The sequence below is a fragment of the Parasteatoda tepidariorum genome, chromosome 6, assembly GCF_982258835.1.
Source record: "Parasteatoda tepidariorum strain Cologne lab strain chromosome 6, Ptep-v5.0, whole genome shotgun sequence".
In the NCBI taxonomy this organism is placed as follows: Eukaryota; Metazoa; Arthropoda; class Arachnida; order Araneae; family Theridiidae; genus Parasteatoda; species Parasteatoda tepidariorum.
The window spans coordinates 37,339,198-37,357,431 of NC_141760.1; the positions used below are offsets into that span (position 1 = coordinate 37,339,198).

At 28.9% G+C, this 18,234-nt stretch overlaps 2 protein-coding genes across 4 annotated transcripts in view; both read left to right on the forward strand.

Moving 5' to 3' along the window:
• LOC139425160 (sulfotransferase ssu-1-like) overlaps window positions 1-8,064 on the forward strand; it is a 64,857-nt gene extending 56,793 nt beyond the window's left edge. For all 3 annotated transcript variants that reach the window (XM_087165649.1, XM_087165648.1, XM_087165650.1), the window contains exon 2: window positions 6,969-8,064. In XM_087165649.1, the coding sequence (XP_087021775.1) occupies window positions 6,983-7,948 (966 nt within the window). In that variant the 5' untranslated portion in view covers window positions 6,969-6,982 and the 3' untranslated portion in view covers window positions 7,949-8,064. The remainder of the gene's footprint in view (window positions 1-6,968) is intronic.
• Window positions 1-13,121, forward strand: part of LOC147807783 (uncharacterized) — a 54,789-nt gene extending 41,668 nt beyond the window's left edge. Inside the window, exon 2 of the mRNA XM_087165651.1 lies at window positions 12,842-13,121. The gene's annotated coding sequence lies outside the window, so the exon portion shown is untranslated. The remainder of the gene's footprint in view (window positions 1-12,841) is intronic.
• Window positions 13,122-18,234: the final 5,113 nt, after the last annotated feature.

Consider the following 18,234-nt stretch of genomic DNA (forward strand, 5'->3'; position numbering starts at 1 on the left):
TGCTTATTATAAGCATTTTTCTAGTTACTTTATAGAGTTAAAGTTTATGAAAAACTCTTAAAAAACTGTTAAAGAATTTTTTCTTTATAATTTAACGTTTAAAATATTTACAAATTCCCAGTTCAATTTAAAACATGTACCTGTTAATTCAAATACTTTTATACCTAGAAAAAGCTATAGTATAGGGGTACACAACCTTTTTGAGTGAAGGGCCACTTGAACAGCAGGTTGGCTAACGAAGGGCCGCACATGAATTTAGACATGTTAATGACAAATGTAATAATGTTTATTTAAACATTAGCATTCCATTTTTTTATCAATAAACTTAGTAATATCAATAACTTAGTAGTGTTCCATTATTAGAATTCATTCAAAAATAAAAAAACTTATACTTTTTTTTTTTACAAAAAAATATTGCTATTTGTATCATATGAACAATAAATTTATCAAAATAAATAAACATTGAAGAAAAGAAATTTTTTTTTATTATCTTATCATGCAATATGAAAACTCATTTTAGAATTAAATTCTAATAAATTAAAAAAAACTGCAATGCCCACAGAATGAAAGTAGGAAAAAGTTTAGTCGTATAATTAAGTAAAATAAATTCAAATTAAATATTTTAATTGAAGAAAATTTATAGGTTTTAAATAAAAACCTAAAATAAAAACAAAACTGTGATAGTTCAAAATAAAATTCAATGCTTATTTTGTAATGTACTTTATTATTTTATTTTATTAATTATTAGATTTTTTATATCTCAAACATTTTCCTTTTTTTTTTATCGAAAAAGATCACTTAAGCAACAAAAAATTGAAATCTAAACTACAAACAGTAGGCAGTTTAAAAATTCACGTTTGCCGCCATTTTATGAATTTCTCAAGTTGCAATAACATTGCATTTAAATTGGGGAGGGATGTAACGAGTATTTGGCCCTTCTGTGAAAAATTCAGTTGGTTGAATGATCAGTCAAATATTTGGCAGAATATTTTTTAGAAATGCATTTTTCTAAGTTTTTTTTTTATTTTTGAATTTTTATAGATATTACTTTTTTTTTTAAAAATTATAATCAGACAAGTCAATTTCGTCATTTTTTCTATACTTTGAGAATTGAGAAGGATCCATTTTTTGCAGTTTTTATTATAACCCAGCATTTTAGCAGAACGTCTCATACTATTAATTTATTATCACTCTTTCCCTGTACTGTAATATAAATAACCAGTAACATAGAAAAGTGTGATTTTCAGCATTAAAGTTTTGTTTCAGGAACTAAGAAAAATTTGTTTTTTCTGTTTTTCTTTTTTTAGGCATTTTTATTATGACTCAGCATTTTTTTTAAAAATAAAGTTACAAATAAAAAAATTTTTATAGCAATTTTTTTTCTTCTAAAATTATGGCAATGAGAAAAATTTAAATTGAGATTTTTGGCATAAGATTTTCACTTAAAAAATTAAGAACATTTTTTATTTTCTTTAAATAAAAAAAAACAACTTTTTTTAGACGTTTTCATTATAACGCAGTAATTTTTAATAGCATTTCTGTTGACTTAATTCTTTTTTCTTGGCTTTTTCTGGTAATTGAAAAATTGAAATGTTCAGCTTTAAAAAACATTTTCAAAAATTAAGATTGATTTTTATGTTCTCTGTTTCGCTTTTCGACATTTTCAAAAACGTTCTTGATTGGCCTTATTTTTTAGAGTTAATTAACGTTTTTCCAGGAAATATTATTCTGAGCATTGAAATTTTAGTTTCAGTGTTGCTATACTGCTAAAAGATTTTGCTATTTGGCCCCAAGTGTACGGCGTTCAATAGATTTTTTTTTGTGGAGAATATTTGGTTTTTGATCAAATCACAATTCATTACCACATTCGACCAAATCATATTCGTTGCGGGAATAAAAACGAAGGAAAAATAACTAGGATTTACGATAAAACTGTACCGTAATACAGTATCAAAAAGTGATTATTTAATTGCGTGACTAACAATCACGTGTCGTAATAACATCATAGTTAAATAAAGGGATCGTCAAAATCACGAGGAAAAGTACAGAAATAATTAGGAAAAAAGATATTTATACTGAACTCAGCACGAATAAAGCGCGTTAAATGCATGATTTAAAATTCGCATGTCGTAACAGAATAATTTGAATTTTTTATAATACGTGGGAATGCATAGCAATAACTGCCGAGAAAAATTTTTGAAAAAAAAGAAAGAATTACAAAAAAAAAAATCACAAATCACTTAGATTTAAGATGAAATCGTCACAAATAAAGTGCACAAAAAGTGATTATTTAAATTTGCGATCTGAAACTCGCGTCGTAATAGAAATTCGGAATTTTCAAAATCACGTAGAAAAGCGGAAACAACTGTTTAAAAAAAATCATTTATATTTACGATAAATTCGGCTTCAAGAAAGCGCGTTAAACGTACATTTACTAAAGAATCTGTTAAAATTGATTGTGTCAAAATGTGATGACTTAAAAATGCGATTAAAAATTGCCATTTTTTAAAAAAAAATTCTATTGTGTTTAGAAGCTTTCGCGGGCCGCACTTCAGTAGACGAAGGGCCGCAGGTTGCGCACCCCTACTATAGTATTTTCAATTGATTTTTAATATTATGCTTTTTATTATTTTGATTTGGAATTTATTTTATCTTACCAAAATTCTATCCGATCCAGCTCCATCATCAATTAGCAGAAATGGTGCTCCATTTTTGGTATTGCACCAAGAGCCCTGCAGTAATAAGTCGTCAACAGTTTTTGGCAAATTTGGCTACAGTGTATTTCTTGTTTTGATCGATGCATATGCTGGAATATTTGCAGCAGCAGCTACTGACGTAGCTGTTTCTGCTAATATACTTCTAAAAAAAGAAAAAAAAACTATAATTATCTCCATAAAATTAAATATAAGCTAATGTTGATATATAGCTGTTGTATTAATGTGGACATGTCTGTATTAACCTTTTGTGTGATAGCATAAATTTTTTGCGCTAACACATCATTTATTAGGATTTATATGTATTGCTAAATTAAATTAATTTTGTAAACTATTTTATAATTCTTTTCACATTTACAATTCAAATTTCAATAATGATAAAAAAGAATTACCAAATATGTTCAAAAATGATAGTGAAGTTATGTAAATTTATAAACATTGACCACACTTTCTCATAACAGTTACTATATTTTATTTATCATTTCTAGAATCAGGGGTCTGTTCAGGCCAAATTTACTACCGTTTAGAGGTACCTTCACAAATTCAAGTTAAAGAAAAACGGTAGTTTCAAAATACTGTTTCTTAAAATTTTATTCTTGTATACCACAAGAAACGATATATCCTTATTTTTGTGTTGATGTTTTAATATAAATTTTAATTTTTACAAATTATGTCTAATTTTTCACAAAATAGGTACCTATCAAAAAAATCTAGACAGATCCCATTAGATATTATATTAACATCTCATATACAAATATGACATATCATTTAGAGCAAAATGAAATGGGATATATTTACTCACTTGTACATCTTTGGAACAGGCACCTCTGGATTTTGCAATAATCTTGTTTTCACTTCCTGTACAAATTGCAAATTTGCAATTTTGTTTGAATCTGCAGAGTGATTATGAAAGCCAGTTTCTTTCACTATGATGCCGTTTCTTAAAGAAACTTTACTTTTACACGCGGATGTTTTTTTCCGCATACACACCCAGTACTGGACATCTTTATATGAAGAATGAAAGTAAAAAAGATTATCCCTATAGTTGAGCATCTCTTTGCCCCTTGAAGATTTAATAAAATTAATTTGGGCAGCCATTTTTCTATCAGAACTTATAAATCACAAAATAATTTTGCACGTGAACGAATGTCAAAGGAAATAAGGGAAAGAAAGCAGAGTTTAAGGGGAGATGAGTTTTTAAAAGTTGTAGTACTTAAATTTTCTTTGTACCCGATATAATCATACTTAGACCTGTATTTTACCTGGTGCGTTACGCGCGCATATGCGGTGTAATGCACTTGATGTGTTTTGTGCATTAACCTGGTAAAATACATATTCAAATCCAGTATTAAGCGGTCGTCGGTCAAGATCGGCCAAGATCTAGAATCAGTCTAAAGTTGAGACGAAATAAAATAGTTCTGTTTGACACATTCATTTTAGAACAAATTGATAAATTTTCACTTCTAAAATTGAAATTGATTTCTTGTAATCAATTTATAAAAAAGTAAGACTTAAAATAATAAGGAAAAATCTATTCGGCAAATTCGGCTATTTATTAAAACTCGGCTATTCGGCTACAGGAATTCGGCTATTTATTAAAACTTAATACTATACTACTTTAGAGAAACTTGCAAATATGTTACTGTACTAATATTTTATTGAGTTGTCTCAGATAAACTAATTTTGTTAATAAAGTCATGATTTTTCGATAAAATTAGATTCAGTATCATTCGAAAAACTAAAGTTTTAATTCCTGCTTTTGTTAAATGTATCGTAACTTTTTTTAAAATTATCGTTACATTCTTGTAAACATCTTTTATTACAAATTGCTATGGATATTATATCGAATATAGAATTTTCAAAGTGCCAAAAAATAAAAATTTATCGAATTTTACGATTTTTCTCTCTCCTCTAGGCTGTTTAGTGTATATAGTATATATTTATTGAATAGTATATAGGTTATATCCAGCATAATATAAATAAATTCCCCTACACGAAGAATTGTCTATCGGAAATCGAGGTTAGTAGCATTGAATTGAATATAAACTTAAGTTTTCTTATATCATAGGTAATACCTCAATCCAATCCAAAGAATTTTTCACTCTTTCAAGATCGAGTACAATTGGTCCTCTTACAGCTATGTAAATGTAGAACATACACTGTCCTAATTTGAGGATTATTTTGTAGCTGTTTTTTGCTATAGCTTAAAAATATTGAAGGAAATTGAATAAAAATTTTGAAGAAATTTTTAATTAATTACAAGATAATTTTAAAATTGAACAGAAAGTAAATCGTTTAAAATTGCGCAAGATATGAGCGTATGAAGATTTTTTTTCAAAATTTTGTCCGGAATTGTAGTTAGCAACTCGTGGGGAAAAAAAGATTTGAATATCTTCAAAAAATTATACTGCAAAATTAGGAAAAACTATTTGTTTCAGCGCAGGTGGGAAAGAACTACTTTAAAAACGTATTTTAAAGGATTTGTTTTTTTTTTCTTGGTCTAATTTTAACATGCTTGTTAATTAAAAATTGCTCCTAAAACTTTTATTTTATTGAGTATTTTTCCTGTTTTAGGAAAAAATCGTATGGCAAATAAAAGTTTTTATTTATTTATTCTATAAAAATGTCCATATTTTCATAGTATAAGCTTACGAAACTTTATGTACTTCTTACAAATAATAACAAAGTGTCCTTTGAGTTAATAAATTTATTGTTACATTTTCTGAAATAAGATGCTATAATACTTGTTTTTGCTCATAATTTATTGCCGGCCCCTTAGACCACCTCTGAAGTTTTTAAAATTTATTACACTCTTGAAATTCATAAAATAATCTTCTAGGTATTTTGTGAGAAATTCCAAGAAAAAAAGAGGTGAAAAACTGATAGTGTCTTATCTATTATTGCACGGTAGTGTGTATTTAAATTTCCTTAGTTTTATTTCATAGCTGATTTATTTGTTATGAAATGTTAGTGCCTTGATGAACACAACTGTTCTATCTATATTTCAGAAACATTCAAAATAGTTTTTTTCATAAACTCCACTCTTCGCTAGTTTTAAAATTTTTGACAAAAGGTAAATATTTGAGAAGCTGATTAAGATTCATAAAAGATTATCCTGATTCATCACAGCAGAATTAAATAATTAATATACAATTTTATTATTTCAAGTGAAAAATGGTATGAAACTAAAGCGAACACCTTTAAAATATGTTAAAAAGGAATTGCTTTTAAATATTTTTATGCTACATTTACTGTAATTAATAGATTGCGTCAATCTTTAATAATTTTCTTTTTTAAAATGTTACTTCAAGACTATCTATGTGTAATTTTTCTACCTAGTCAAGAATTCTAAAAAAAAAAATTGATCTCGCAATTATGGGACAACCTATTTAGAATTAAATTGCTAATAAATTAATATTAAAAAATTAGTGACAAAAAGAATGCTGTTTCTCGTCCTGTTTAGTTCCTAGCATGTGGCTGCATTAAATCACACTAATTTACTAATATTGCTGTAAATAATCAATAAATAAATTTTAATAAAAAACACACTCTAAAAAAATGTCTTAAGAAATTTCATATTTAATTTACTTTATGTTTCATAAAATACTGTGAGCAAAGGGGATTCAAAATATTACGAAATAACTCTACAATACTGATATTTTAATTACAATTAATAAATTTTTAAAAATAACCTCGCGGAAAAAAAAGCAGTCTTTAAAAATTCTGAATTTTATTCTTGTTTTGTGAAATCCTAACATTTTATAAATAATAAATATTAACGAAAACAATAAATAAGTTTTTAAACGAATTACAAAAAATAAATTTTTAAAAATAACCTCGCGCAAAAGAAAGCAGTCTTTAAAAATTCTGAATTTTATTCTTGTTTTGTGAAATCATAACATTTTGTAAATAATAAATATTAACGAAATGGCGCCAATCAGAGATAAACGCATCGTGACTATCAACCCCTATGGAAAGAAAGATAATGTCAAGTGCGTGGATTAGCGTCAACTCCGAATCTGTGATTATAAAGGGAGGGGGGAAACTTTGAGCGAGGCACACCTGTGACTTTGGGACAGAAAGGATTCTCCCGTCGGGGATCATCCTATTCTAAATTAATTTTTTGTGTGGTTCTATTCTGTAACCACTATTTCATACCTTAAGACTCAGATGAGTGTTATGCACAATCATGAGTGTGTATATACTATAACAATTGAATGGTCAATTTGCAATTAAACTTATAATTTATTTCAGGAACAACAACAATTATGGCTTCAGCAACGGAAATCGTATCGAAAAAACCGTTTTATATGAAAATGGATGGTATTATATATCCAGGTCACTTTTCACCAAAATGTTTCCGTGAAGCTATGGATTACAAACCTCAAGCAGAGGACGTTTTTATTGTGACTTATCCAAAGAGTGGGACAACATGGATGCAAAATGTAGCTCTTTACATTTTTCGTAAGGGGAAAGAACTTGAAGAAATGTCTCAGTTTCTGAGGCATTGTCCATTTATAGATCTGTGCGGCAAGGAGAGCATTGAAAAGATGCCAAGACCTGGTGCATTTAAAACTCATCTTCCTTATACCCATATGCCATATTCCTCTAAAGCTAAATACATTTTTGTTGCCCGCAATCCCAAAGATTGCGCCGTGTCTTTTTTTCACCACACTAGAAATCTACCTGGATATATGTACTGGGATGGCGAGTTTGATGATTTTTTCGAGCTTTTTATGGCTGGTCAAGTGGAGTTTGGTGACTACTTTAATCACTTATTGTCTTGGTACCCTCACAGAAATGACCCCAATCTTTATTACACCACTTACGAGGATATGAAGAAAGATATAAAGAAAGTAATTGTCGATTTGGCTAAATTCCTTGGTGATGAGTTCATTGGCGCAATCGAAAAAGATAATTCAGTTTTGAATGACATCGTGAATTTTAGCAGTTTTGAATACACGAAAAAGAAATTTGGTGAAATTTATGATTTAAAACCAAAAGAAGGTGAGATACTTACGGAACCAGAGACTTATGAAGGTTTGCAGTATATTAGGCAATTTATTTCTGAAATAGATTTGCCAAAAGTTTTACCTGAAATAAATTTTTTTCGGAAAGGAATCGTTGGAGATTGGAAAAATGCTATGACTGAAGAGCAAGCTGAAAGACTGGATAAGAAATTTAAGGAGAAAACTGAAGGGACAGATATTCCGAACTGGTTTTCCATTTCATAAAAATGAATACTACATGTGTAAATATTGTTACGTGTGTTAAAATTGTAAAAGTTATTAGAACATGAATTTCATAACTTTTACTTTATGTTAAAAGGATTAAAGAGTAGTATGCATTAGCTATGATATGTTTTCTTAGTTGAGGTCGATCAATATTTGTTAAGTACACTAAGAAAAAAGATATGCAAAATTAAGGTTTAATTAAAATCATATTTAGTTGACCACGTTTCAATAACTTATACAGGGTTCTTTCGTTTCTTAGATTTTATAATAATGATAGTAAATTTACGTTAATGCTAGTTAGAATTTCACTTTTTTTTAGGTACCGCCCTAACGTTTAACGCCTAAACATAAGAATTTTTCAACGGCTGCATTTGCTTTGAAAAATGTAGTATTTATCAGAATTGCAATAAAATATCGATATTTTTTTCATTACTGTCATCTTTTTTTAGAAAAAAAATTTCTAAAATCCTTGGAAATTCTACTTGCGGTTCATATGACTTTTAACAGTTGAGAAATTATAAATGATAAGGGAGAATAAAAATGTTGTATCATGATTATAATTACTACTATATTGTTTATAATTCAAAATATCTAAATGAAATCCTTCAAACTTTTTTTATCCAGTTTCCCCTGGGCTCTTTTTTAAGCCAAGTTCCTTTAAATGTTTCATTTCTAGTAATTATTTTTTTAAAACAAAATTGTTTTTTTTTATTTCCAATGAGCTGCACAATCGGTCTTGCCGATGAGCAGACCTAGTGCGTTCTCCAGAGGTGATATCCACTCTTTCAGGACCACCGCAATGGGTGAGATACCATTGGTCATGTTAATTTGGACGTCTGGTTTCCGCTACACTAGATGGCAGCACTGAGACTCTATTTGGATGCTAAAGTGCACTAGGAATTTAATTTTGCCGGAAATGCATGCCGCATAATCATACGACATGGCCGCTGAGGATTTTCTGCATCCCGAAAATCCGGTGTTTGGGCCGGGGATCGAACCCGCAGACTTGGGCCCAGAAGGCCGACGACAAACCAACTGGTAGATAAAATAGTTCACCATAATATAATAATACAAATATTTACATTTGGATCTAATGCATACCCTTCTACTTTCATGCACTTCTAAAAAGGTTTTTCTTAGTGGTAGTGAAAAAATAACTGATAGTTATTATTATTTTTTTATAGTTAATTTACGTCGCACTAGAGCTGCACGATGGGCTATTGGCGACGGTCTGGGATACACCCCTGAGGATGATCCGAAGACATGCCAACACAATTTTGATCCTCGGCAGAGGGGATGGCACCCCCGCTTCGGTAGCCCGACGATCTGCACGCGAAGTCGAGCACTTTACGGTAGAACAGTTTAACGAGGACCAATACCGCACACCCTCGGTCCCTACGCAGACTGATCCAAGTGGTCGCCCACCCGCACACTGACCGTAGCCAGTGATGCTTGACTTCGGTGATCTACTGGGAACCGTGTCTTAACGATCAGTTCATTGCGGGACTTATAATAATTGATAGAGAAATACTTAGATCACTTTTCACTATCTCCTAAAACACAATAAGACAACTAACTGGTCTTCGATATGATGTTTAAATGAATTGATGGTTAAAATTATATTAAATCAATTTTTTTTCAGGAATCGATCAGGAAAAACGTTGCTGCCAGTCATTAAATATAAAAATAAAATCTATCGGAAAACTCGAAAAATTGGCGAGTATGCTAATATCTAAGCAAAGCATAGCAATCATTTTTGATACTTTCCGACAGAAATGCTAGAAATAGATGCTAGAATGCAGATATGGCTAACTCCTTGGTGATGACTCCTTTGCTAAAAAATATATGGGATATATTTTTCCAGGTGTAGCAAAAATAACATTTCGATGCACGATTATTATTTCAGGGTTGCCAACTTCTACACATTTTTCAAAACTTTTTGAAAGCGGTAGACAAAATAAAAATGATCGGTTAATTTTGAGAACAATTTAAAAGCTTTCCCCCGAAATAATGTGATAAAAGTGGGTTTTTATATGAACTTTTAAATCGGTCACATGTTGTGGTGTGGAAAATAATACTAAATTAAATTTCATAAATTTGGTATCATACATTGAAACATTCCTAGTGCACTTTAGCATCCAAATAAGAGTCTCGGTGCTGCCATCTAGTGTGGCAAGAACTAGACGCCCAAATTAACATGGCCAACGGTATCTCACCCATTGTGGTGGTCCTGAAAGAGTGGATACCACTTCTGGAGAACGCACTAGGTCTGCTCGTGTGTGCTCACTTGTGCAGCTCATTGAAATTAAAAAAAAAGAAAAAAAAGGCTACCACTAAAATGGCTAAAATGGCTACCATTAAATGGCTAAAAAATGGCTACCACTAGAAAAAATTTCCCTCAAAGCTTTGTTATTTTAATATATTTGAAACCGGGTTATTTCGCCAACCAAACCTATGAACAATTCAAAAGTTCATACTATCACACGCTAAACCTCTTCACCGAGCCTCGAACCATGATGAGATTTTATTTTCTTTCATGGTAGTGAGCTAAAGCAGAATTTTTTGAATCAAGCATTTTTTTAAAATTTGTTAGAATTTTAGCATTTACAGGGATTTCACAGGTGACAAAAAGTTCTACACTCCAGTTTTGCTCATATCCCTTCAAAGTGAAGTTTTTTCTTACTAATACACACAAAATCATCGATTTTGACATAAGTTATTTTAGGCGTCTTAAAAAATTATGTAATACCTGTTTTCTATTTTATTTATTTACGGAAGCTGCTTCCATTTTAATTGATCGATGATACGAATGATTATAGCTACGAATTAATTTAATTATAGCATCAATGTAATTTTTAGAATAAAGTTCTGTAAAGTATTTCAACATTTTACTTTTCAGTGTATGATTTAATCTTTCAACTACACTGGATTTAGTTTCCTTATTTATAGAAAAATATTTTGCATTCTACTTTTCAAATAATTCTGAGCTATTGTATTTGAAAATTTTGTTTGTAACGCTTTAGGCTTCCTTTCCTTATGAATTCCTAAAGCAAACACTTCATATTTTTTTCAGATTAACTTTCAAGAAATAAGGCCCAATAAAATATTGAAAATGTATTAATGCACGCTAATTAATAACCGTAACCCTTATTAAATTTTGATAAGGAGTGATTGCTTTATAAAGAAATAAAAATTGATAAAGGAAACAAAGCTATGAAAAATTTATAAATTTATTTTACTTATATCATAAATTAAGATTCAGATTTAAGTTTTCAGAAGAAATACTGAAATATACATACATTATTTTCAGAAATCCAAGTCACCATGATCTTTGAAATATTCAAATACAGGTAAAACAAATATTCAATGGAAGACATAACGTAGATTTTGCATCACATAACACAGTTTCAAGTCTAATAAAAAGTTTTGAGTCCCAAAAGCAGCAGGTTTTAATTGTAAAAGGTTCTTAATCTCCACTAAATTAATATAAAATTTGTTGGGTAAGTCTATAGCCTCAAAGGTGAAGGCAACGCAATGAAAACTTTTTCGTTATTAGACCATAGTTCTTCAGCTATATTTACTGTCTGCTATAGGTCATATTGATCTACGATTTATACGATTCTATGATACTTTAAATGATATATCGATCACAAAGGTTATATTAGGTAAAATTTTAATTATTTTTAAAACATTTGTCTAAAACACAGTTTTATAAAATAGAGCATTCCGATTCTGAAAAAGCTTACTTCAAAGTTAATTTAAGAGTAAAAAAAATCTTCAAGGAAAGAAACCACATGCAACTACCATAATATCAGAAGTGAAAAAATAACTTTCCTAATGAATTTTCTCAGTGTCTTTGGAATTATTTAAATATTCAATACAATCAAAACAATTATTTTTTTATATTTTGGATTTTTCGGTAATTTCACCTCTTATAAAATATAACTGTAAACTTTTTTTTTGCCAAATTACGTAACCTGACCTTTTTAACTTTTCGGTGTCACGCATGGTTAAAAGACAACAAAACCTCATTCTCAGGAAATTTGAGCCTGACAGTTAACTATATCAGTTTGCAGTGCCCGGTTGCCAAGTAAAATAAAAATCAAATAAAAGGAAATACAAATAGACAGAACAGACGATATCTTCATGTAAGCTTTGTTGTGCTTCTTCCTGCGTGTTTAAAAGCGTTGACAAAAGTATAAAAGTCATATAGCATCTTTAAACCAAAAAGATAAAATAAAATTAATCATAATATTCTTTGGTTGTAATTTACAAAAAAAAAAAAGAAGAAGAAATTATAATTAATGTTGTTTGATAAATCTTTTCATTCTGTTGTTTGATAAATCTTTTCAAATTATATTTTACTTTTTGTGCCACTGTGTTAATTCATAAATATACAAAAAATAGCTTAAATATTAGAAAAAAATTAATAATCCTATTTTTTTCATATGACTAAAACATATATAAGCATAGCAGTTTTCAAAGTAATCTGATAAAACAAAATATTCCTTCCTGTCAGCATTATTTGTCATACACTTTAAAAAATTTTAACATTTTAAAAGTAAAAATTATGTATTTTGACTTTAACTATTTTTTAGAAAAAAAAAAATAGTGTATTAATGTATAATTATTAAGTGAGAGATAAAAGGATTCAAAGTTCCAGTATCACTTGAATTTTTTACCGGAGGACAGTTTTATCTTGTTTTCTGATTTAGGACAAAAGTATAATTTGTTAATCTTTTAAAACAGAAATAAAATCAATATTTTTTGACCATAATAAAGTTTTTTTTAAAAATTTTTATAAATTTTTACATTCTAAACTCTCATAATTTACCTATTCTGTGTTAGAAGAATGTCTTTTTATACTATCTAACATTTTATGTGTTATTTTAGGTTTTCTCTAAAGGCCTGGTTTCTTAGGACAGGACGCTGTCAGCTGGAAATCAGCGCTAACCTCTGATTGGTCCATTTGTGAGTTTGATAGTATACGTCATCGAACGCTCATTTTGAACTACAATTACCGTCGAACTCAACTGCAGTTGGATTACAACGTGACGTTAACCACAGAAGCAATGGCGGACAACATTTAACAGCACATTGAAATCAGCCAAGATTTTGATTTTGACATTAAACATAGCTTCTTCATTAAACATAGCACTCTTCATTTAGCTCAGCTATAATGTGTTTTTTCTTGGACAAAGTCATTACTTGTTCTCAGAAACACTGGTTGACAATAACAAAATCAATACAAATTCAAAATAAATATTTGTTTACGTTATTAACGTATGCGCAATCAGAGATAATGTCTGCGTTGGACCGACTGCTCACGCTGAGCTAACAAAAAAGTATTTTTTTGGCGTCAGCTCTACGTCAACTTTCCGCTGACGCCCAGATAAGGCGCTTGTCCTAAGAAACCAGACCTTAATAGATAGTCCAGAAAAGAAGAATTTCCCAGGAATATTTTTTTTACTATTAAGTTACACGGAGTTAGAAATAATTCTAATGCAAAAAAAATGTTAAACAAAGCTCCAAAAACTTTTAATCTCCCTGGTCATATTTTTAATAATAAGTTTTATAGAATTATAATTTTTAGAAAATAAATGATAATCTGCTTTAAATGATTATTGAAAATGCTGATGAGTGATAAAAATTTAAAATTTCATAATTTCATTGAAAAGAAAAAAAAGTAATGATTTTGCCCTTTTAAAATTATTAAAGATTAGTGCAATGATAATAATGAAAGGAATCATTAAGTATAAGGCATAAGTTGGAATTCTGAATATAATAGTTTACAATGGCGACGATAATAATAATAGAATATAATGATAATAATGAAAGAATACAATGATAATAATGAAAGAATACAATGATAATAATGAAGGAAATCATTAAGTATAAGGCATAAGCTGGAATTCTGAATATAATAGTTTACAATGGCGACGATAATAATGATAGAATATAATGATAATAATGAAAGAAGTCATTAAGTATAAGGCATAAGTTGGAATTCTAAATATAATAGCTTAAATAGGTGGACGATAATAATGACAGAATATAATGATAATAATGAAAAAATACAATGATTATAATGAAAGAAATCATTAAGTATAAGGCATAAGTTGGAATTCTGAATGGAATCTAATAGTTTCTAATTTCGGGCGGCTAATGCTTAGTTTTAAAATTGCATCGAATTCTTACTCTTACTCATCGAAGTTTGCAACTTTTCTTAATTGACCTGCTATCAAGGAATTATTTGTCAAAGCAAGCTGACACTACAAATGAGGATACATTGGGAAGTTTGAAGAAGATTGAGTGCTAATGAAAATATATTGAGAAATTTTTTTTTATATCGATCTAAATTGTATAGCATAAGACGTTGAAACGAAAAGACTGGAATACAAAATAAAATAAAAAATAATGCATTCATTATTAATTTACGTCACTTTTCTAAAGCTTATCTCTTATAACTTTAAAGTTTTACCCTCCTAAAAAAACTTGACTTTAAAGAATATTATTCTTATGAATATCTTTATTAGCTTAAAAATTCACTGATTGATTTAGTTTTTTACCATCTTTTGTGTTTATGTCATTCACCAAAATATGAAGTCTAATTTAAGATTTTATTCAACACAAACTATTCTTATTCAACACACATACCAAAAAAAATATTGTAAAATTGTCACAGCAGTACTTATATTACGCTTCGAATTAAAATATTCAAAAATTCAAAATAAAATTACAAAAAATAAGATTAAAAAACATATAAACTTATTTTTGTTTAACACTTAATTCGTAGGAATATTCCTTTACTTTTTGTAAATGCTGATTATCATTATCAGCATTTTTAATAAACTTTTTTTGGAAAAATAAGTAAAAAATATTTTCAAAATCTCAAAAACATTTCCTTTACGTACCACCACCGAAATGATACTCTTCTTTGTTTATATTCCAAAAACATTCTTTAAAAAGTATTTCCGACACAAGAAGGGAACGTTTTGTTTTGTAGTATTAAAAGTGTCCATATTTTATAAAATATAAATTTTTTTACAAGCCTCGATTAATTTTTAAAAAATTAAAAACAAAGAAAGAAATGTCTTAAAAAAACCTTGCATAATAACATAAGGAAAGGTTAAAGAATACATTTCAATAAATACTTAATTTTCTATTTTTTTAATGGTGAAATAACACATTTTTCTTTTTCTAAATCTTTTCATTCTCAAATTTATAAAGAAAAATAAATACTATATATTAGAATAAAAGAGCGAAAGTTTAAACATTTGAAGAAGAAAAAAAAGAATTCACATTGCGCAATGTTTGTGGATCATTCACCCTTAATTTAGGATCAAAATAGTTTCCATATCAACTAAAAAAGAATCACAGCAATAAATCGAGCAAATAATGAAGCACCACCATGAAAAAATATAGATTACTTCCTACATTTTTATATACATTTTTTAAAATTTATGTACTAATGCAGAAGATTTCCTTAGGGAAATTCCTATGCTCACTCATTTCGAAAATTGGACACTTCCGCAGGAAAGAATATGAATTATTTCCACTTCGCATCTGAAATTTGCTTTAAAAAAGAATTCTGTCTGTGTCCATTTAAAATTTTGTAATCCAGTGTTGAACTGCGGAAACATCTAATTCCACATTTTTTCGGAATATTGCATTAAGCTACCTTTACGCATAACTCATTTGAACAAACCAATTTTGCCTTAGCAAGCATATTTATAAATTATCGTTACAAATTAAAAAAGCAAATTCTTTTGGCGAAAAGATTCTAAAAATATCGCTTCTTAGAATCGTTTTCAATTTTTAAATCAATTGTTGTTGAGGAATAGTTAGAAATTGTAACAAAATAGTTATTTGCAAAACGAATTTAGTTCCTAAGTGTGGCCTGCAGAGCCGGAAACGAAAGTGATGCTGCGCCAAGACGACTTGGGACAGTAATAATTTATAAATATTTTATTATAAATCAAATTTTCCAACATGTAAATATTTAGCTCAAGCAAAGTGTTTTATGAAGACTGAAATGTGGTTACAATAGTGAATGCAAAGAATTGGTTTCAAGTTGGTTCTAACCAGCACCTTTAATATTTATTGCGTGTTTCGTCATGTCCCTGAAAGTATTTAATTGAATTAAAATAATTTTGCAGATAAATATAAAACTCGTTTATTCGTAGATCATGTATAAAATATTATTTTTAATATATGTTTTAATAACTCGGGCGAAACAGTTTTGAGTGGTAAAATATGTTTTTTTTAATCACTTCAAACTATGAGATTTTAAATGAAAAATATAGAATTTGTGCAAAATTGGTTGAATTTTTCATGAGAAATAAAAATTTAAAATTAAGACTTCTTTGAAATTTTGGAACACAGAAACTGTCTGGCTAGTTCTACTTAAATTTTAGATTTTGCCACTTAAAAATAGTTCATGCAGAGTATGTTTTTCTAAGTTAGAATATCGTCTTCTCTAATTAAATTGCATTTTTAAGGCCCTTCTTTAAAATTATTAATGTAGCACATTAGTACGTAATAATCTGCTCAATAGTCATTAAGTTATTCTATTTTTCATTTTACGCACTGTACGGTTATTATCTATATATATTTCTCTTACACGGCACCAAAAAAAAACCTCATTACAACCTCATTACAACTCCCCGAATGGCAACGTTAGAAAATCGACCAATGATTGCTGCTAAAAATGTCACATGGCAAATGTCACATGAGGTGGCTCAACATATAGCGCTTTTAAAAACGGAAACAATAACCAGAGTGAGCATTATCAGGTTGTTCAATTCAGATTCATGCCCTAAAAACATGATAATATTTAATTTAAACTGGCTCAACATATTGCGCTTTTAAAAACTGAAACAATAACCAGAATGAGCATTATCAGGTTGTTCAATTCAGATTCATGCCCTAAAAACATGATAATATTTAATTTAAACTCAATTAGGAATTAATTAGGCAGGCCTTCTCCATGACTATAAATAAGTCACAAGGTCAGACTTTTGAGAAAATCAGTTTAGTATTGACTAAACAAGTTTTTAGTCATGGACAACTTTATGTTGGCCTGTCAAGAGTTAAGTCATTTGACAGCCTTTCAGTAATTACTCCAAGATGCCAAATCTATAATTGTGTTTTCAAAGAAATTCTAAAAAGTGTTAATTTCTTAGAGCTTTGCAGAAAAAAATGTTTTTTTGGAAAAAAATTTAATTGAAACTTCGATTGGCAGTAGGCAAGGGGAACTGCCAAAATCAAAACTCCCCGATTAGAAATGCAGCATGGCGACCTCCACGTGATATTTCTCGGGTAATGCTAACAGCCATGCATTTTAATTTATTGTATGTAAAACATCCTTATTTTGTTCTAAAATGTTATGTTAATTAATATAGAAATTGATTTCAATAATGCTGATCACTAAAAAATATTTCATTTGGCGATGAAACAAATTTTTGTGTTCTTGAAAATGAAAGACTTTTTGAGGGTTATTATCTCACAAGGAAAAGTTAGGGTTTAAAGTTTATATTTTTAAGTAAAAAAATTTTTTTCTTAAACTTTCAGAATTTCTAGCATTAACTAATTTATTATACACATTCAGTAGAATTTAGGTGAGTAACTGCAATATTTGATAATTTATTTTGCTAATATGTTTCTCATTTAGCTAATGTTTTGATTTTTTCACCATGTACAATCTAAATAGCTAATATACTTTTTTAAAAGCCAATAAGAACATTGATAGAATTCTTCTACATAAGTACAATACTATGTCTTTGATGATAAAATACTATGTCTTTGATGATAATATACTATGTCTTTGTGGTAGAACATTGTGTTCATTGGCGAGCGAGCGCAGCGAGCCATGGTTCACGGCGTGAACCGCATAGGATTGCGTAGCAATTCTCGGGGGTTGGTGAGCAGGTGGCTGAGCCTCCTAGTATTAATTACTAGACAACTCAATAAATGTAAAAACTCGTTCATGCAATTAGTTATTATATTAACCAGCATTATAAGAACCTTGTTGTAATAATGATACAGAAGTTTATCATAATAACTTTTCAGGCTTTGGAGTTTTAAGAGGCACACACATAAATTTTTCCTTTAATTATTAAAGATCATGTAATTGATGTAATGAAATCTTTAAAAGTGCACTGCTGGAAATCTATAACATATATTTTTGCGAATTAATATATCATTTGTAGAATGTTAAATTAAAAAAAATATTTCAAAAGTTTCCCATAGTTTTAAGATTTAACATTTATTCTCTAACATTTATC